This window comes from Oratosquilla oratoria, chromosome 1, assembly GCF_046742065.1.
Source record: "Oratosquilla oratoria isolate Oo_2021 chromosome 1, ASM4674206v1, whole genome shotgun sequence".
In the NCBI taxonomy this organism is placed as follows: Eukaryota; Metazoa; Arthropoda; class Malacostraca; order Stomatopoda; family Squillidae; genus Oratosquilla; species Oratosquilla oratoria.
This window is the reverse complement of record NC_134777.1, coordinates 59,318,833-59,340,692: the sequence shown is the minus strand read 5'-3', so window position 1 is coordinate 59,340,692 and position 21,860 is coordinate 59,318,833. Positions and strand designations below refer to the sequence as shown.

At 38.3% G+C, this 21,860-nt stretch overlaps 1 protein-coding gene across 5 annotated transcripts in view; it reads right to left on the bottom strand.

The window, feature by feature from the left end:
- The window catches only part of LOC143029243 (bestrophin-4-like), a 180,820-nt gene that overhangs the window by 77,632 nt on the left and 81,328 nt on the right, over nucleotides 1–21,860 (bottom strand). For all 5 annotated transcript variants that reach the window (XM_076191969.1, XM_076192079.1, XM_076192111.1 and 2 more), the window contains exons 4-5: nucleotides 13,734–13,905; nucleotides 11,498–11,627 (exon numbers count right to left, since the gene is read on the bottom strand). In XM_076191969.1, the coding sequence (XP_076048084.1) occupies nucleotides 11,498–11,627; nucleotides 13,734–13,905 (302 nt within the window). The remainder of the gene's footprint in view (nucleotides 1–11,497; nucleotides 11,628–13,733; nucleotides 13,906–21,860) is intronic.

The window sequence follows — 21,860 nt, the reverse complement described above, 5'->3', positions numbered from 1 at the left end:
GGGTGGGAGTGGGTACTTGCCTTTTGACTTGGCTACCGCCTTTGAAGGTGGAAAAAGCCCTTAGTACATAGATAGTGTATCAGATCACATACAGTTGATTCATTCCTTCCACTTAATAACAATGAAGTCAATCAGTGCATATTTTATGTATATATACAAAGCAAGTTGAATGGTCTAATCAGTGAAAAAACATAAAATTTTGTGGATGTGAGGTATATATTATTATTTGTTTGCCTCAACTCTTTCAGTATCATTGGTAAGTCACAAATGCTTGATAATGTATACTGTTGTGGATACATACCCTACAAATTACACCCCAATAGAATATCTACATTTAGAAACTAAAATATTCCTCATACAGCAGCACATGGAAATGACAGTCATGTAGTCCAATGCAAGATCATTTAGTCCCACCGAACCATCCCATTACATGACACAAGCACAACCAACTGAATGCAACAAAAACACTACTCCAGCAGAATACTACTTAAATATCTACAACAATCTACCACCTATACCTAGCAACACATTTATACAAAAAAACAGATACTTAGATCATAAAACAAGCACTCCAAGACACCAAATTCCATACTCCACCCACCATCTCTCCCTCATGAAAACTACTCATCTGCAAAACCCATCAAAACCATCAAATTCTTCTGGAGATGCAATTACAAAGTTGATAGTCTAAACTGCAAAAGTCTCATACCATCTACAAATACAAATGCACTTAAAGGATGATGAAGCCTCAACCTACACTGGTAGGACACAGGTACACATAAGCACTCAAAATTTATACAATATTTTTACATGTGAAGATCTAGGGAATAATACCAGTTTCAGAAACACTTGAGGCACCACATACAGTACTAAATACTAACTTTCTAATCTGAATGTGGAAGCACAATATTTGATGGCACTACCCAGCATGAGGACACAGAACAATGGAATCAGTTATATTCAAAAATAATAATGAGAATAAAAGGAAGTAGGTGAGCCAGTTGTTTGCAGATAATACTGCGGTTGGGTCAGACTGTTTGGGAGGGTATGTGAGAAGTGAAAGCTGAAAATAAATGTGTGCAAAAGTAAGGTAATAAGATGTATCAGGGAAGAGGGTGGTAGTGAGTTGGAGGTGAGTCTTAAAAGAAATAAGCTGGAGGAAGTAAAGAACTTAGAGTATTTAGAATCACATGTAGTAGGGAAGAGAGGAGTGGGGATTGAAGTAAGTAAAGTGGGAAGTGGGAAGGAAGTAAATGTCTGGGGGACATGAAATGTCATAATAAATAGGTACATGGGGACAAATGCAAAGAAGACTATATAAAAGGGTGATTGTATCCATGATATGAGGCATAGATTTAAGGGAGGCACATAGGAGGAACCTAAATGTTTTAGAGATGAAGTGTTTAAGAAATATGGTGGGGGTTTTGAAGATGGAAAAAATTAGATATATGGAGGTGAGGCAGAGAGCAGAGCTGATCAAATAATATTGGGATGGTTTGGGCATTTGGAAAAAAATGAGTGAAGATAAACAAAGAGAGGGGGAAGCACAGGTGCAAAGAATAAACTTCAGGGGAAACCAAGAATGGGATGAATGGATGAATGGAGTGAAGGGGGTCTCCTGTTGAGCAGGGGACAGAGAAAGTAAGAGACAGGTGGGAGTGGCAGTGAGTGGATGAGAAAATGAGATGGCCTGAAGGGATTTCTTCTTGTATACTCTGTAAATTTTCAAGTAAATGAGGTGGGAGGGTTAACCATGTAATAAAGTAGTGAAGGAAAACCAGCTTTGGTTGCTAGGACTTGCTGTGGATGTGCTGTATCTTGTTGAATTACTTCCAACCTGAGCAGTGGGTGGGAGTTGGATTGGTTTGGGATAGGGGAAGGGTGGGTGTATGCCTTGACTAAGCCATCTCCCTCACATGGAGGAAAGGCCATTTTAGTATATGTATATAATCATAATAATGATTTGAAATATTTTCCTACCAACCACTGAGTTCTAGTCACTATGAGTACTTCAATATTGCCTACTCATTCAGGAGATAAATACCACCCATATAAGTACTGTAGAATACAAAAGGCAGAATACTCCTTGAAGAAGGTTCAATAAAGCCAAAATCTGGATTGGACGAAATGAACACTTTTAGGCAAATTCTACACAGACTTTGCCAAATTGAGAATAATTATGACATATGAAGCTACCTGCAAGAAAATACACAATGCAGAATAGTGTGACCTTCAAGTGATGGCACAAGCAACAAACCCTATGGAAAGAGGATGCTCTCCCCAAATATAACAGAATATATGGAGGAGTGAATCGAAATACTGTATTCACCGCCAAAGTAAGTACAGTCTGTGAAGACAGTAGTACTGTACTTGAGAATAGTGGGAAAGATCTGATATAATTAGGGAGGTGAGGGGCACTGTAGATGCTGTTTTCATTTCAATGACTGATTAACACAAAAAAGTACCATCATCACATGAAACTAATAGAAGCTTGTGAAAGTCATGGGCAATAACCTAAAATACCCATGATCTAAGGATGTGAACCTAATGAAGAAAATACAAAATGACCTATTGAATTTGGGTCTCAACTGCCAAGTAACATCAAAACCTTGCAAATTCTAGGGGTACATTGAATGTGAACTGCTTCAGTGATAATGACCACCTTGTATCACAAGGAAATATTTTCCAGCCAATTAGTGAGTTCTCTCTGTCACCAGGAATACCTTCCTAGAGCTCGCTCAGCTAGAAGATATATATTGCCGAAAGAGGGGATCAGAAATAGAATATTCCCTGAAAATGGGTTAGTAAAGCCAAAATCTGGATCTGAGAAAATGATAATCTTTAGACAAGTTCTACAGAGATTAGACCCTATCCAACAGAAAATAATTATAACAAAAGAATCTATCTGCAAGAAAATAAAAATGCAGAATGCAACATCACCTTCAACAAAATCTATCCACACATAAAATAACTGTTAGTGTTTCACTGAATGGAAACATGCAGCCCCAAAGTAGCATAAACTACTTGGTGCCTCTCATACATCTCTCATGAAAGAAAAGCTGGGATGAAATCTGTGTTGTGTGTAAGGGGGAGGGTGTCAAACAAAAGTATGGGTTTTACATTGCTACATTTCATATACACAAATACCTGATTACACCATGGGAGGTTGGATAAACAAATTTGTTTAACTAGCCTTCAATTAATATCTTGTTCACACTACTACCAATTGAATTAGTAAGGACTATTACCAAATTCTAAAGTGATTTTTTTTTTCAACTATTAGTGTATGTTATTTCATTATGTATGCCAGGGCTAGCCTTGAAAACAACAGTACCCAATTGGATTTATATGAATGATTTATTTATTCATCTATTGATTTTATCTACCTTTATTTATATTTTTGTGAGGGGGCTCCTCCCATATTCTCAGCAGAGATCTGAGAACCTGGGTATCATATATTACTGAAACATATTTGTTTCTTTGATATGTAATAAAAAAAAATCTACAGAAGCTCATGCAACACTAATAACCGACTTTGAAAAGCAATGGGAAGAAATGTAAATTTAACTAGAATTACAATTATGGAAAAATGGTCAACCAAGTCAAGAGAGGAAAAACAATACATCAGAATATTTACATCTAACTATAAAAAATCATAATTCCACAACTTGTGAGTGGTGACAATCCAAGAAATCTAAAAATATGATATCTTGCAAAGTATACTGAAGCCACTAACATCCTGTCATGTATGGTGCATTCCTATAAAAATTCAAAACTAAGAAAATTTGGCTTTGATCACTTCAATAATTTCAAATCTGCTTCTACTAATAACTACTTTTAAAACAAAGGAGAATATCAATCAGTTAAGAGGATTTGGTGGATCTATGTCCCAGGAATCAAGGGCATGATGCTCCTGACTACAGTGGATTACCCATAACATGGGGCCTCCTCAATTAGGAGCAATCAGTCCAATCATCTTAAGGCTGACCCTACTGCATGCTCATAATCATAACACTAGCATCTAAAATTTTGTAACATGATTCATATTCTCTATATGTTTCCTGGAGCGGAAAAAAGAAAAAAAATGAAACAAAGCCAAGCGTTTAGAAATAGAAATTGAATAACAATAACAGTAAAAACTACTCAATAAAAGGAGGAAATAACAATTACAATGGTCATTTCAAACAGCCTCTTGTCAAGATAAAAACATATTGCAAAACATACTTCAATAAAGCCAGAAGTGCATTTGACCTCATCAAAAGATGCACAAATAAAATAAATATGTGAACATCTATAAAAACCCTTGTGAAGCTTCATTTAGGTATATGGTGCTGTTCTAGTGCCCTTACTTTTGAAACATATAGAAAGGCTGAAAGAAATGCACCAAAGGACAATTAAATTTATCCACTCCCTATATATCATGTCAGTCTTTAAAAAGAAGCAATGGATTTACTCATATACATAGTATGGCAATGAAACAAATTGAAAATGTTAATTCAAAATACTGAATATGTATGCATTATCAGCCGCGAGTGGGGTATATGAGGATGCTGGCATCAGCTTCCTGATTATATCTATTTTGTAGTTGTACCTGAGTGACCCCCGCATTCTGTGAACAGGTTTGTTCATATTTTTTGTGAAGTTATATTTATTCAGGGTGAAAGAGAATGAACATAACAGGAGTAATTTTATATTTTGTAATGCGGATATTGTGATATATCATCATACATCGTGCAACATGATGTGCACACAAATATTTGAGTAGTACTGAAGAGGTTAATCATCTAAATGTTTTTCCACAATGTGACATATTGAACAAGTAACTCAGAATATTGTACATGTACCACAGCCACCAATACTTATGACAGTCTTTGCTACTACAGGCCTACACTTACACTGAACTTTACATTAAGGTGTATCTGGTTAGAACATATATATGTGAAACAAACACTACATTTATACACCATGCTTATTCCCATATGGACTGCAACCAAGTCCAAAACTGCATAAAATAGTGACAGATAGAAAAAACTTCAATACCACAAAAAAGTATCTAATATTGGTAGGTATTTAGAAATATTCAACAAATGCTATTAAATTACAGCAGACCAAAGAGCTAGTGGGCATGGTTGAGGTGTGATCTTGTACCTTAAACTTTTTATCATGATGAAATACTTTAGACTTTGTTCTAGCTAATACCCAGCACTTATATTCAGCTGAGGGCAGGAGCCCACAATGATAAAGTGAAGGTGATCTTGATTGACCCTTGGAACAAATGATGGATGTCTACCCAATCTAACTGCTTCCTTTCAACACTCATTCTCTGCCTCATCTCCACATTTTTCACTATCCATTCTTGAAACAATTGTCATATTTCTCAAACACATCTAAAAAGAGAGAAAGAGAGAGAGAAAGAGAGAGAGAGAGAGAGAGAGAGAGAGAGAGAAAGAGGAGAGCATGAGGGAGAGGAGAGATAAAAAGAGAGAGAGATAGAGACAGAGATGTGAGAGAGAGACAGGGGGGAGAGGAGAGAGAGAAAGAGAGAGAGAGAGAAGGAGGGAGAGAGAGAGTAAGAGAGAGAGAGAGAGAGAGAGAGAGAGAGAGAGAGAGAGAGAGAGAGAGAGAGAGAGAGAGAGAGAGAGAGAGGAGAGAGAGAGGGAGGAGAGAGAGAGAGAGAGAGAGAGAGAGAGAGAGAGAGAGAGAGAGAGAGAGAGAGAGAGAGAGAGAGAGAGAGAGAGAGAGAGAGAGAGAGAGGTAGAGGAAAGACAGGGAGAGGGTAGGGGAGAGATAGACAGAAAGAAAAGATAGAGGAGAAATAGAGAGTGAGAGAGAGAGGAGAGACAGGGAGAGATGATAGATGAGAGAGAGGAGATATAGAGAAGGGATATAGAGAGAGAAGAGATATAGAGAGAGAGAGGAGAGACAGAGATAGAGAGAGAGAGAGAAAGAGAGAGAGAGGAGAGGGAGAGGAGAGAGGAAAGAGAGAAGAAAGAGAGAAGGGTTGGAGGGGAGAGAAAAGAGAGAGAATGAAAGAGAAAGATAAAAAGAGGGAGAAAGAAAGGGGAAAGGGGAGAAAAAATGAGGAAAAGATAAAGAGTGAGAGGGAGAAAAAGAGGGAGAGAAAGAGAAAAACAGAAAAAGAGAACAAATGAGAGAAAGGAAAAGAGAGAGGGAGAGAAAAAGAAGAAAAAAGAGAAAAAAAGAAAGCAAAAGAGAGAAAACGAAAGAAATATGGCTCATGAGTGTGCGTGAGTTCTATTTACCTAATTTTAACATACCGTATTTTTTGGACCATAAGGCGCTTTGTACCATAAGGCGCACCTGTAATTTGCTATTCCCCGTCCTTACATAAGGCGCACCTGGTCTCGTCATCGGATAATCATGCATATGTGAGTGCATTCAGAACTGAACATTTTCGTTGTTGAATGAGAAAAATCGGTTGGGATTTAGCAAAATTACAAAAATAAATTATATATATATATTTTTTTTGGGTCAGTGAAATCAGACCACCTCCATGGATGGTCTGCCCTGCCAATACCCCTAAAAAACAACATAAACACATTTTATTCCCGGAATTCTCTATTCACTTAAAAACACAAGATTACAAATGAAGGTACTTTTTAGTTTTGACCATGGGCGCAATATAGCAATAGAAAATTAATTATTAATTTTTTGTAAATTATAATGTATCAACGTAATATGCAATTTTGTGAGCAGAAATAAAAAAAAAAGGTGTGAAAACTGATTTCGTAAGTAACGAAGTCGTGTCAGACGAATGGTACGCCATGTTTGTTATGATAGATGCCGACGTTGAAGAAATGAAAGGGTGATAAATTCGTCTAACCTAACCTAACCTGCATGTAATAAATCATTACCTGCAAATTAAATGCCATCCGGCTCGTCCTCGTTGTCGTCGTCGTGAGAGACGTTGGCGTCCCGATCCTATGCTACCGACTTCGTTCATTAGCATATTTGCTTGTAGCAAGGTATTTTTTATTTTCATTTCCACCCACAAAATTGCATATTACGTTGATACATTTAATTTACAAAATTAATAATTAATTTTATATTGCTGTAAGGCCAGGGATTTTTTAAGGAATATTATTTTCGTAATTGCGTTTTATTCTTAGTGTAGTGCGTACGAGCGTAATGTAGCTCCGCCCACCCGTGACGTCACTAAGACGCGTTCGGACGGAGGCGTAGATTAGAGCAATTAACATTAAGAGGATTAGGAAAAATTCCAAAACCTCCAGGTCAGGATCCCACTTGAGGGATAGTTAGGGATAGATTTCGGCCGCTATGGGATGCATCAAGAAGTGAAATGAAGTTTCACTATATAACACAAGAGGGGGAGTTGGTAGATTACGCAGGGATACGAACATATTCCGTCTCTCTAGTCCCGTTATGCGTAGCTGAGATTAGTGTAACGCCCTACCTCCTCCCATTTACAGGTACGTGAGTACGCTCTGTAAGAGTAATAAAATCAAGTGGCGATATCTGAGATTTATATGAAATATTGATAATATAGTAGATAGACATTAGCATTAAGGAGTTTAGACGAGTGTAATGCCCTACCTCCTCCCATTTACAGGGAGAAAAGGGTTGTTAAGGGAGTGTAAACACAGACCACTTGTTGCTTAGAAAGGGGGGGGGGTTAGGCGAAGGTGTCACATATATTTAATAGAAGCCATTTCTTTATTTTCGAGTGCAATTCTGACTGAGATCGTCCTCTCGTAAGAATACGTATTTTGAGGACGATATCTATAATAGATTTAGATAGACAGACTGTGGCCAGAAGGTTGGAGCGTAATAACCACGCCCCCATACGCGTTCGTGACCTACTTAAGATTTCCCATACCCACCGACTCGTAGTTCCACAACTACGTCATATATCTACCTCGCACGTTCGGGTACTTATACATTTCAATCTGCATTCAATCTGTATTCAATATTGTCTAGTGGAAAATATCCACAATATATTTTTGTATGTTTTTACTTTTCTACAGTTTAATAATTAATTCACAGAAAAACCTACCCTACATTCTTTCATTACCCAACTGGGACATCGTTGTTGTAGTGTCACGGGAGGCTACTCGCTACCCAGAACCAACCCCTAACGACCTGAGAGGGAGGAGACATTTGATGGGCAGGATTAACTAATGGTTCCTCCATTGATCACACATATCCTTATGAGCGATTGGGAGGTGGCAGCGTATACCTTTTTTTTTAATTCCCAATTCGTCCTTATATGGGTATTGTTGATCACTCTCATTCGAGGAGCTCTTGGTTGAACCCTAGTCAGACGAGGCGCCTCAACCACCTCGCCCTTTCACCCCTCAGTTATAAGACCTTGATAAAAGTCATTCTAGACGCTGCACGCCGCTACATTTCTGGAGACGGCACTACATTGCCATATTGCGCCCATGGTCGAAACTAAAAAAAATACCTAAATGACTACAGTCTGAGTGGAGCGAGACTAGACCAATGCAAAATGGCTGTCTGTGTTGTGGACGCTATCATATCATAGCCATGATAGCGTGAATGAATGCGGTGGCATGGACTCGAAAACTGTCGAAGTTTTCGCAATTTTCTTGTCAAGATACATGCATCTTAGTTATAACTTGGTTGTAACCTTTGCTAGGCCTATGCACTGTCGCCGTCGGCAGGCTAGCTACGAAACGTGTCAAAATAATTCGTCACTGTCCGAGGCATTTTTTTGCACTGAAGCCACACATAAGGCGCACCTCACGATAAGGCGCACCACCCAATTTTGGCCAATTTGAAGGATTTTGCCCACGCCTTATGGTCTGAAAAATACGATACATAAAAGGAACCATGTCCATGGGGAGTCTCTTTTTCTCCTTTGATTAAACATACCTGTGTATGGTTTTAGACTAGACTATAACTTTTTATGCTATTCCAGGAGTTGATGCATCTGCACAGAAAAATGTGTACAATTATAGAAGTTAGTTAAGCTAAGGAACCACATAACAACAATGACTAGTATTGGCTTTACTGAACATTATCACACAATTTAAACTACCTGTATTTCTTACATATATCATCAGCTTCATGTCTGAAACTCTTGTGCTACTAATACAGATGTCCCAATTCTGTAATCAAGTGAACACATCCTATCTGAGCACTTGTCTTAAAGATTTTTATGGTATAATAAAAATCTCAACCACATCAAACTAACATGATTACATTTTTCCAATATAAAAGAAAAATAGAAAAAGACAAAAATGTAGGCAATAAAGTCATGATGAAATTCAAGTGAGTGAACACTATGACAGCCACAAAACCACCTTCTCTCTAATGCAGTTCATGGGTATTGTATCAGCCTGATTATACTATGAGGCAGCATTTGGAATACAACAAGAAGTAAAAAATACAGGTAATGATGTGCTCATTTTTAAGGATCATAAGTGCTGTCATACAGATATGTGTTGGTCAGTAGTAACAGAAAAATGTAAAATACTGGAACCACTGTCACAAGTTGTACAAACATGAAATGCTATTCTGTATTAATAACCCAATTTGATCTTACAGGTTGGTGCCATCATAAGAACCCAGCAGTTTGTGATTACACTATTCTTTATAGCTTTTGTTTTTTCTATAAAAATAAAAAGAAGCCTAGTGGTGCCAAATGAGTGACTAAAAAATTGTCCTTCCATGACTTGCATTCTAATTGAATTTCTTTCAGCCATGCCTATCATGTCATGGTTAAGCCATGCAGAGAACTAAACTCTGAATTACCAGCTTCTACTAAATGATCTTGGGATGGAAATCTTTTCTTGATTTGAGGAGAAATCATTGAAACAGTCATAACAAAGGCTAGGTTAGCGTAGCGTAGTATTGTGCGTCTCAGCAAAATGCTTGCATCCTCCTGCAACAAAATCAACTTTTCCCACGTTATTTCCTACATTGAGGCAATATCCTCATGCTTTACAGTTATGTATGACCTTCAGAAGATATCTATAATAACAACAACTAGAGAATAATTTAAAAAATCATGTTAGCTCTAGCAGTATTTCAACTGTCCACTGCATTTTGAGACTACATACACCACAGTCAATGACCCTACATTCAAATCTTGACTGCAGTACCAAGTTCAGCCTCTTCAAACAATGAACTCTTCTGCTTCACATGTCCTACCCAAAGTCAAGAACATTCTGTCCACCACACAACCAAACAACATCATATTCAAAGTTAAGATTCTCCAAAAAGACCTGTATGACCTTAGACTCCATTAAAGCATTCAAACTATGTATCCTACAACAAATGAACTACTCTTTTTCTAAAAATTGCCAGGACACTGTCCACTAGACAGTGAGACATTACCATGTCACCAAAGAAAAATAAGGCACTTTTATGGCTGGTGTTGATCTCAGCCAAAAGCCTGTATGATGAGATGGTGTCTTATCAAGACACAAATTTGGTAGACACTTATGTAGCATTCAGTTCTAAGACTTAATCTGGCAGTCCAGAAAATTTACTCTTTGGACCAGTGAGTAGACCTGCTTTCTTATTTTTTTCCTGTGACTCTTACTACTACTGATGCATATGAGATTCCAGTTTAAGGGTGAATTTTCCTAAAGTTTAGTGATAGAAGAACAGAGGATTTATGTATCTTACCACAAGAAATAATGTTACATTTCTAATGATTTTTCAGGTTTGATAGATTAATATATGATCAAGAGTAATGGAAGATACCAATGGATCAAAGGAAAATGTTTAGGTAGGCATTAAAAATGACACAACCTTATCAGTATATCACACATTATGAGTGAGAAAAAATCATGGATTCAAAACTCACCGAATCAAATATATCATAGTAATGACCCACGCATTCATAATACAGTGGCAAATGACACTACCAAAACTAATACAAAAAATCTACTGCCTGAACAACATTTAAATATTCCTCATGGAAGACTGGATGTTTTGAAAGAATCAAGACTTAATTTGGAAATAGGTTTTAGAGCCTTTGTGTGTACAAGTTTTTCTAACAAATTACCTTACAATGTAAAAGTTAGAGAAACTATGCATATATCTAAGAAAGACTGAAGACTGTTATGACATAGAGGAAAAATGTATTAGAGACAAATATAAACTTAATTAATGTAATCGCTGTTTGAGGGTAGCCATGTGAAGCATCTTTGGTGGAAAAAGGCCAAGAGAATCTACAAAAGTCAAGATAAAGTAAAACTAGAAGGCATTTTTCCTTTATGTCTTACAAAGGCAGCACTGTCAAGTTTCACAACTGCTGTACATAACAAAAGTAAGAGGAATCACATTATACTATCATTCTAACACACAACTAATGATAATAAGAACATAATTTTCCAGACAAACAAGGAACTAGGCATTTAGAATTATGAAATGATGTTGGCTGAAACTAACTGGTCATGTTGATGCAGAGATCTAGGAACAGATGCACAGTGTGTGACACACAGAAAGAAATCGACATAACCTACAAATCAACAAAGTTTACCTGCATCAACCAGATGTTCAAGTGTTGGAAACCGTTTCTTGACCCTTGGGCTAATCATGATCAGCGTGATGACCTCGGTGAGATTTACATAGCGCAACACTGTGCGTCTCATCAAGCGAGATCTTTCATCCTGCAATGCACAACCTACACTTGAAACCTGAGTGCAACCATGTAATCACACCTGAAGCACTAGGGAAATACTAAAAGTAGAAAAACACATACAAAATTTGTAGTTTTTCTAATGTCCATCCATCAGTATCTGGGTCTTTGGAAATTGGTGTTGATAAACTGGAAAGAAAATGCACAGACACATTAGGTTTTACTTGAGACACCTTGCAAGAAATATGAGATAACTACTATATCAAATAGGATCTCACAAGAGGTGAACCCTGAGCTGGAACTCTGGCCTTACATGGTATTCATTTTCTAAAACTATAATACAATCATAACTGTTCCAAACCTATTGTTAACACATGATCATATTTTTTGGTCACAACTTAAGAATAATGACCAGGTAGGTTGACGAATATTTGTTGTAAAGTACTGCAGTGAATAAAAATATAGGATAAGAAAAGTATCTTCCAAATCTAATGCTAGAGAATATGACAAAATTTTGGGTTTATATTTTACTACTGAACAAATTGTACAACACAAGGATGGAGGATAGTTTACAGACATCCCACATTTTTACAAATATATCTGCAACCATAAAGACCTTACAACCCACCCACCAATCTATATATGGCTGTATAATATAAATCTAATTGAAAAAGGTTATGGAGACGTAGGAAACTAGTACAGCAACATCAATGCTTGGAATAATACAGAAACATTGAGTGGACAAGTTAGTGAGACTGGAGTGAAAGAAGCTATAGAAACAATGAATAAGTAGAAGTGGAACTGGGCTGGGCATGTAGCCAGAAAGGGGGATTGCACATGGAGCAAGTATGTTACCATTTGGACGCCGTGATACAGAGAGATTAGGGAGGATCAGGCAGAAGATTGAAAGATGACGGAGATGTTTGCAGAAGTGACATGGCAGTTGGAACAGTCAAATGACTCATGGAATGATTGGGAGAGGCTTGTTCAACGGTGATCTCCAAGAGGTCCCTTTCATATATTTTGACTTTTGGAGTAATTGAAGACCACCAAAGACACAAGACCTTACCAAAAAGAGAATTAATCAACTACACCATAAAATTAGCTATAACTGGAGTTGTACATCTCTACCCTCAGTTTTCATGCTGTTTTAGGAGTATTAATAATTATATATTGCTAAACATATAGTTTATCTTTGGCCTCAGCAAAAGTTCCATGAAGAGCGAAATCTGCAGATGAGATTTTTCACAAGATGGCAGACTGTATGACATTTGGTGCCCTAATGACACTAAATCTAAGGGAGGTTATATAATACAGACTCACTATAAATTTTAATTCAATGTCTTCTTGGGTGCACAACTCATTAAATGTGGAGGGCCCTGGTGATATGTATGCAGGCCAAAATAAATATATGAATGAATGATAAACAAACAAACACAGACAAATAAAAAAATTAATAAACAAATAAATAATTATGTATATCAGAATTATATCACATAGGCCTGCAATTGTTTACCATGAGTCCACAAGAACTACATGCAGTATACACTAAATATAATGACAACACAGACAAGCCGTGATAATCAAAAGTTTATATATCCTCGTTGTATTCCCACTAGTAAATGGCAAGAGAAGGGAAAAAACAAACACAATATTAATTACACAGTTGACACCAACAAAGTAATTGTGAAAAGAGAAAATAATATATCTAATTTTTCTTGTAATAAAAAATTCCCACAAATTATTCAAGTGTCAATTACTCTTGGGAGTTTATTTATATACCTTACATAGTATACAGGTTTCGAGCTACACTTCTGGAGTCCCCGCCATTACATTTCCATTTATCAAAATTTACTTTACATTCATCAATTTTGTCCACTTGGAATGTTTCTTCTATTCTGTTTTCTATAAATCAATGCAGAAAGTTATGCTATAGATCATATTAGCTCTTTATCTTTTCTCTTTTTGGGTGGGCAATTCCAATTTATCAAATATCTCCTGTACATTTTTTTTTTCCTAGCCAGCTTATGTATCATACTAGCTGCCAAACTTTATGTCTTCATATGTAATGGCTACAATGCAACTGCATATTCTAATTAAGGTGGATAAGCATCTTGATAATTTTGAGAGGTCTCACCTGACCATGGATGGAGGTGGAAACGTAGAGTGCGAGGGAGTCTGGGAAGGGCAGGAGCTCATACTGGGCCCACCACCGTTGAATGACGATGCTCACATAGAAGCCGAGGACAAACGACACAGGGATTAGGTCTGTGAACTGCTGGCAGTGGAGAGCGACGCCCTCAAACGTCCTGCAAAAACAATGTCTGTAATTAGTGACTAGTACACCTACATAAAAGGTGAATCACTGGCCCCCAAAAGAAGACTAAATCAAAATAAGGAGACCTCCAAAACACTCTGTACACCCCTGCTTCCATTACCCAAAAACATTTATTTCAGCATGTTTAAACTACCAACACAAGCCTGGTGGAGAGACCATATTGTTCCAAAACGAGTAATGACTGATACAAAACCAGGAAGGAGACAGAAGTAGAACTGTGGATAGATGGATGGTGTAGAATCAGAGTTGGACAGAAAATTTATAGATAAATCAACCTGTATGAAAGTGCTGTAGCATAAAAGAAAAAGATTGCTGATGAACAGAATCAAGTGGTGATTCAAGATCCAATGAAGTGGGTGCGAGTGAATAATCTTGGGGTAGTGTCTCCATCTACAATCTTTATTCTGGATAATGCCATGTGAGTCAATCCAGCTGCAGGGGTGTTATCATATCAAGAAAATTTATACTTCAGGATTGTGTTGCCCATTGGAGAATACTATTGTTATGACAGATGATTCCATTCAGATGAGGGGCATCGCTGGAGTTTAGGGGTAAGTCCCTTGTGCTGTGTTTGGGAGTGGTGTTGTCTATGATGCTAATTATGGCTGTTGCCAGACTATTCTACTCAGACATGAGAAGCCCTCTCAAAAGTTGATGGATTGAACCATCAGAATTTACCATCCTGAATTTGTCTTTTAATATGTTTGCAGCCAACGATGATTTTGTTCATTTGAGAAAGAATAAAGATACACAGATAAGTGAATGCATAATAAACAGAATGCTCCTAGATATTGTTCTTCTTGAAAATACTGACCCTGATTTATATTGTGATGTTGCTTTCACAGAATGTCATTCACAAAAACAGCCTGTTGCTGCCCATTCCTCCGTATATTAGTTTCATCAAGACTACAACCTTGTATGGAGCATTGACTGCCTCAGTTTTATGCATTAAATATTTCAGGGAACTTATATATTATCCCTCCTTTGTACTGAGTCAAAAAATGTTTAAACCATCTGTATAAGAAAAAAAAAAAAAAAAAAAAAAATATTTTTCCAAGTCAGGTACCCAAGAACAAAGGCACAACATCCAGTCCCACCCATTCCATCCCAACATCCTCCAATCCCATACAACCCCTCTCCCTCCATCTTATCTTGGCTCCTCCTGGATGACAGGTCATCCCTGCATCTTGCCCACTGCCCAGGGTCAGAAGCAGCATGACACAGCACATCCACAGCAAGGCTGCTTTATTTAATTAATTAGCAACCCACCAACTACATCCCCTCATGTGGAGAAAAAAAAAAAAAAAAAAAAAAAGGGGGGGGAGAAATCCCTTCAGGCTGCATCACAATATCACTCACACATATTCCCTCACCCCATCTACTCCCTTCCATGCATCACAGCATCATCCATACACAACCATTCTCCACTCACCCCAATCTTGTTTTCTTCCTTCCTTCTTCAACAGATATTCCCCTCTTTCCCAATGCCCATCCATCCATCCATCTCATCCTTGGTCGCCCCTTCATGTTCACTCCTTCCACCTCTACCTTCCATACCTTTTACTAATCCTTCTTCACTCATTCTTTCCATGTATCAAACCATCCCAATATTCTTTCATCAACCCTATCTCCCAACTCCTTTTCCACCTCCACTCTCTTCCTCATCTCTCACTTTATCCAGCCTATTAACCCCTACCATACTTCTCAGGCATTTCATCTCAAACACATTTAAACTCTTCCTCTCTTATGTTCCATGTTTCTGCCCCATACAGTACTGTTGGCACAATTACTCCTTCATACAATCTCCTCTTAGCATCCATTCCCAAATGTCTATTTCTCATTACACTTTTCTCCCAAGGCATTTACTTGCTTCTCTCAATCTACATTCTACCTATACCTCTACTCCTCCCTTTCCCGCCACATTCACATCAAGTATCTAAAGCTATCCACTTCCTCCAGTTTCTCTCCCTTAATATTCACTTCCAATTTGCCACCACATTCTCCCCTTCTACATCTCATCACCTTTCATTTACCCACATTTATCTTCATCTTCCTTCTTTCACACACCTTCCCAAACTCTGTCACTAACTTCCTTAATCCCTCCTCTGATCCTACCACAAGTGTAGTTTTGTCAGCGAGCAACAACTGGCTTTTCTTCCACTTTTCTCCATTTTCTTTAACCATCTCCAATCCCCAGCCCATTACCCTTGCATTTACTTCTCGCACCACCCCATCCATGTATAAATTGAACAACCAAAGTGACACAACACAGCCCTGGTGAAGTCCCACCTTTAGCTCAAACCACTCACTCTCTCCATTTCTAATTCTAACAAGGGCTCTACTACTCTTGTAAAAACTCAACTGCTCTTAACAGCTTTCCTCCTATCCCATCTGTAATACCTCCCACAGTGCCTTCCTGTCTACCTTGTCATATGCCTTTCCCATAAAGGTCCAGAAAACATCCTTACTTCTTCCTAAAGCTTTCTCAGATATCTGCCTTATCACAAAAATCTGATCCACACAACCCCTACCTGTCCTAAACCCACAATGTTCACCACCAATTCCCTCTGTTCCTCTCCTAATACTCTCAATCAAAACCCTCCCATAAGCCTTCCCAACTACACTCAACAAACTGATCCGTCTGAAACTACTACACTCACACTTGTCCCCTTTTTCCTTATATACAGGCATTCCTCCAATCCTCCAGCACTCTACCCTCTTTTGGACATTTATAAATTCATTTAATGACATGCCACTTGTTCTAAATGCTGACATGCCATTTCACACAACTGTGAGGAAAAACAGCTTTAGCAGTGAGAGGGTTCACAATATGTCAATTTTCTTTGTGTTTTATGACTATTCCTTTCAGCTAACAACATTTGATTTTATTCACTAGAAGGAAAACTTGGAAAAATCCTACATAACAAAAGTATCTAATGTCATGCTGAAACAAATATCATGGAGTATTGAAATGTATGTGCTACAGCCGAGGTGAGTTTGCTCTTCTGCGGCAGCTCACATTAGACACAACAGATTCCAAGCGCAAGACTTTAATGGGGGCTGCTCATTATGTGCAACCACATCTACCCCATAATACTTCACCCGCCAACTTGGTACGATCTCACCATATATATGACTTATTATTTATTTATTCATCTATTTTTACTTATTTATTTACTTATTTTTTGTGGGGCTGGTACCCACACGAACCTCATCCTTGTAGGTGGTCTGGAACTGTTCATACAGGAGATGTGTGCAAAGTATGCCACTGCAGTGACAATGCCCGGGAGCTAATGATAATATATCACACATAGTGATGTCCAAGTCACCTCAGGTCCGAGGTGAGTAGCAGTTGGGGGCCATTAATCAGAGTGGATGCCCTTCCTAACCTCTACGCCGCGGCCAGAATTCGAACAGGCGCCGAATTCACCGCGCGATTACCAGAAGCACACTCTACCAACCGAGCTACAGTGGGGCATATCATTGCTGTTTTTTTGTTTTTCGCTCCCCCTCCCCCACCCTAGCTCTCCTTTCCTAATCCCGTTAGGATGTAAGAGGCTGGTAGAGAAGTGGGTAGAAAGTAGGGTAGATATTGAGGATTGCATTTTTATGAGTTGGGTGTTTGGTAAACAACAGTTCATAAGTGAGCAGATGTATAAGCTCGCTCTCCGCTTTGAGTCATAGAAATGGCCGGGGTCTGTATGAGGTGTTGCTGATTACTTGTAACTAATTAGGTTATGCAGAGATTTCATATTGCTTGAGTAAACAATATTGCGCATAGACTTGTAACAACAAATCTGATTGGAGAAAGGGTGGAGGGGAAAATTAAATTGATTCATGAGTGGGGAGAATCTTAAATATAAAGATCATTGGACTAACGGAGAGAAAAAAATATACTCTCGACTTGTGTTCCGTTCCGTACGTCTTTCGCTTTCAATTTTCACCACTGCCTTTGTTCCCACTTTTAAAATTCTATTCCTTCGGTTTTAATCTTTAGTATTTGGCAATGAAACTTGTAGAAAAAATTCCTTTCTTCACGAATTTTACTACACTTTATTCTCTAGGGTACAGCACGGGACTCCCCTCGAGAACACGCATTTAAGTCCCAGGTAAGTTTTGCAGTGACATTGTGATTTTAGTCCAATGATCTTTAACTTTATATTTAAGATCCTCCCCAAAGGGCGTGATCTTATACTGGTGAGCCAATTGAATTTTCTCCACCCTTTCTCCAATCAGATTCGTCTATATACAATATTGTTTGTTTAAGCAATCTCAGATCTCTGCATAACACACTTAGATTACAAGTAGTCAGCAAAACACACATCATACATACCCCCGGCCATTTTTATTACTCAAAGCGGAGAGCAAACTTATACAACTGCTCGCTTACGAACAGTTGTTTACCAAACACCATTCATAAAAATGCAATTCTCACCATCTACCCCACTTCTCTACCAGCCTCTTACAAAGGTAGTGGTCCCCAAAATTTTGTAAGCTGCGGATCATTTCCCTCGTTTTACATATAATGGTGAGCGCCAATGGAAAGCAATATTAATAATACTATAGCAAATAGGAAAAATAAGTATGATAGATATAAGTATAAAAAAAATCTCCCGGGCACCATGATTGAGTTCTGAGTGTAATGGTGTACTTATAGCATTGTACTTTTCCTGTATATTAAACATCCGTACTTGTAGCATTCACTTATTATTGTCTATTATACATTATTATCATTGTATATATTATTTGTATTTTATAAATATGCATGTAATAAGAACCAAATATTATGCTCGCTCATTCGAGAGTTCCCGCCTAGCTTGGCGCAAGATCTATATAGATCTTGGCTTGGCGTCTTGACTTTGCTCTCGAAGTGAGCGTCCGCTTCGCTTCCGTAGTGCTACAAAATATTAATTTATTCATACGCCGAGTATTATTAGCCACCCAATACAATGGCGTCCACGATCTACATTTTGGGGACCGCTGGAGTAAGGCACCTCCATCACCTTATCAAGCCGGATTAAACCACGTGAAGTACATATAAACACTGTTATCCTCCAGTTTGCACACTGACGGTCCTGTAGTAGATCCATAAGGTTGTGCATAGCCAGGGGGAAGGGTGTTCTTATCGTAGGTGAGGGTGATATACTTTTTATAAGTTTCCTTCCAGGAACTATGTCTTGTATGAACATGTATACTAATTTCTATCATATATATACTGTGTGGTAGTATACAGTATAACATTTACTAAAACATATAATTATTATCATTAATCCTTTTGTACACCTGGGCGCGTACAGCAAATCAGCTTCACCCAATCTTTCCATCCAGTTCTGTTCTGCGCCGAATGCGTTTTTATTTATTGAGGCATTGTTATCGTTATTATTATCTTTACAATCTTTACTAGGTGGATAATAAGTTTTTTGGGGAGGTTAATTCCTCCCCATCTTGGTTACAAGTCTGAACCTAAGTACCATTACTTTCAGTCGTGTGAGTGATAAGGATAAAGAAAGGCGCGCCGTGCGTGATGTCCGCCGCCCGCCACGACTCTTGACCAACGACAACTCCACGAATAGTCAAGGATACTCTGTGGCGCCAGTCGCACAACTAACCAGACCTCTTGAAGGGATTAAGTCCCCTTTTAGGCAATTCCCTGTCCTTGTGCAATCACCCCTTCCCAATGACAATTCCATTAGAATACTACTGCCATAATAAAGTTTCTGAAAAACCTCCACTACGGTTTATAAACGTGCCACATACCTAAATATTACACCATATTTCGCGGGGAAAATATCCTACTCATGCGCACACCAAATTCCTAAAACTGATCCCTGGCAGCAAAACTACCCATAAACGTCTACTCACCGCCCTTCACCCATTGTTCCACCCACCCTCCAAATTCCGCTAATCCCTTCGAGAATGCAAGGTGTCTCATCCGTCTCAATCTGCTTCCCTGTACTTCGCCCCTGCCTGCGCATAACCATTGTATGTTAAACTGTTGCTATACAGACGGAGTGTTCCGGGCAAGACGACTATGACGTGCTGCTTGGACTACGTCTGGCCAAGACCTCTTCGAACCTTTAAAATAATCTGCTTCTTTCCCCTCAGTACCCAAAAGAATTCACAAAGAATACAAGTATAAAGTCGTATTGGGCAGATCAGTACGTGGCATGCCTATCCTACTCAAAAGACTTAAAAACATTCGCATCTCAACCCCTTCGCTACCGTGGTATCAGGTCCGGAGCCAGGGGTTAATTTTACTTTTTTTTTAATCGTTTTTGTATTATTATTATTATCATCTATTTATTCTTCTTCCTTCTTCGTGTCTTTCCATTTACGTATATCTCTATTTGAACGTCTTGCATGGAAATGTAACGATCTAAGTTTTATTATACCAAGTACATACATACATATACCAAAGCTTTTCCCCCCTTACAAGGGAGGTAGCCAAAAAGAAAAAGGCATAAAACCATTCCCACCCATTCCATCCCTAAATACACTCCACCCCCTCCACCTCCTGGATGACGAGTCATCCCTGTGCCTTGTCCACTGCCCTGGCTCAGAGGCAATGTCGCAAGACACAGGGCAACAATGAATGTGACCCATCCGCTATTGAGAAGTTGACACGGAAACGAAGGAGTGAAGAGGAATCTATAAACTTCTAAAGTTCATGGACTCTTCACAATGGGCATATCTGATCATGTCCATCTTGCCTGTAAGATGTTCCAAATCAGTTACAGCCTTTTAAATCCTTTTGGTATTTTCTGCCTCTCTCCTTTTGATTCATAATCAGATGTTCACAGCTACCTAAATAATTTATTTTATTGTCACGCAGGACGCCATATCACAAAAGTTGTCTAAGAATATCCACCCTTACCCTCATTATTTGTTATACATATATGTATATATATATATATATATATATATATATATATATATATATATATATATATATATATATATATATATATAGCCTAACCCAGTGTTTCTTAACCTGGGTTCGATCGAACCCCAGGGGTTCGGTGAATCAGTTCCCGGGGTTCGGCGGTTAGGCTCATTTCTGAAATTGTCTCTGAGAGGCAACAGCAAAAGTCACATTGATTTGCAGTAAATATTCATTATGTTTTTGTTTTATGTGAAATTCATGTTTTGTTGGTTTTGTTCTTTGAACACAGTGATTTCGTGCAGAATAATAATAATACAGTATATAGTTCCTATGTTTTGAATTTGAAGGAAAAAAAAACATTTTATTTTTCCAACTACGAAGGGTTCGATGAATGCATGTATGAAACTTGCGGGGTTCAGTACCTCCCACAAGGTTAACAACCACTGGCCTAACTCCTCTCCCATGTTTCAACAGCCTTCCTAAAGTTCCAACTCCCCTTTATCCCAAATCCCATTTACTCTACACACAGCTAACATTCACGCAACAGCAAAAGCCTTTACAGAAGTTTGTCTCCTTCGGTGCATACTGATCCTCCTGGTACCGCAATTTGCACGCCACTGCTTTCTATGGAGATGCCGCGTCGCGTTGGGGGCTCCGGCGTCGACCATTTAATGTGTACAGACCACAGTTGTAGTACGTAGCACATGTAAAAGGTACATCATCCCTTTTGCATATGTACATTGTCTGCTATTTTTACTGAGGCTCCTTTAATAAAATAAATTATTACAGTGACAGCAGCAGTGTTCGGTTTAATTGAAGCAAATAAAAACTGAAGAGAGTGAGGCCCACAAGATGTGTGCGTGTTATATAACACTTTCCACCCACATCCATCCTTCCCATTCTCTTCTCTAGCCCCTCCGCAGCACCGCTCTCGCTTCGAATATCTCGCTTATTATTTTAGTCAAACCTTAATATGAAAATTGAACAGTTGTCTTAGGCATCTCGAATTTTCAGTCTATCATTACTTTTAATATTAAATTTGC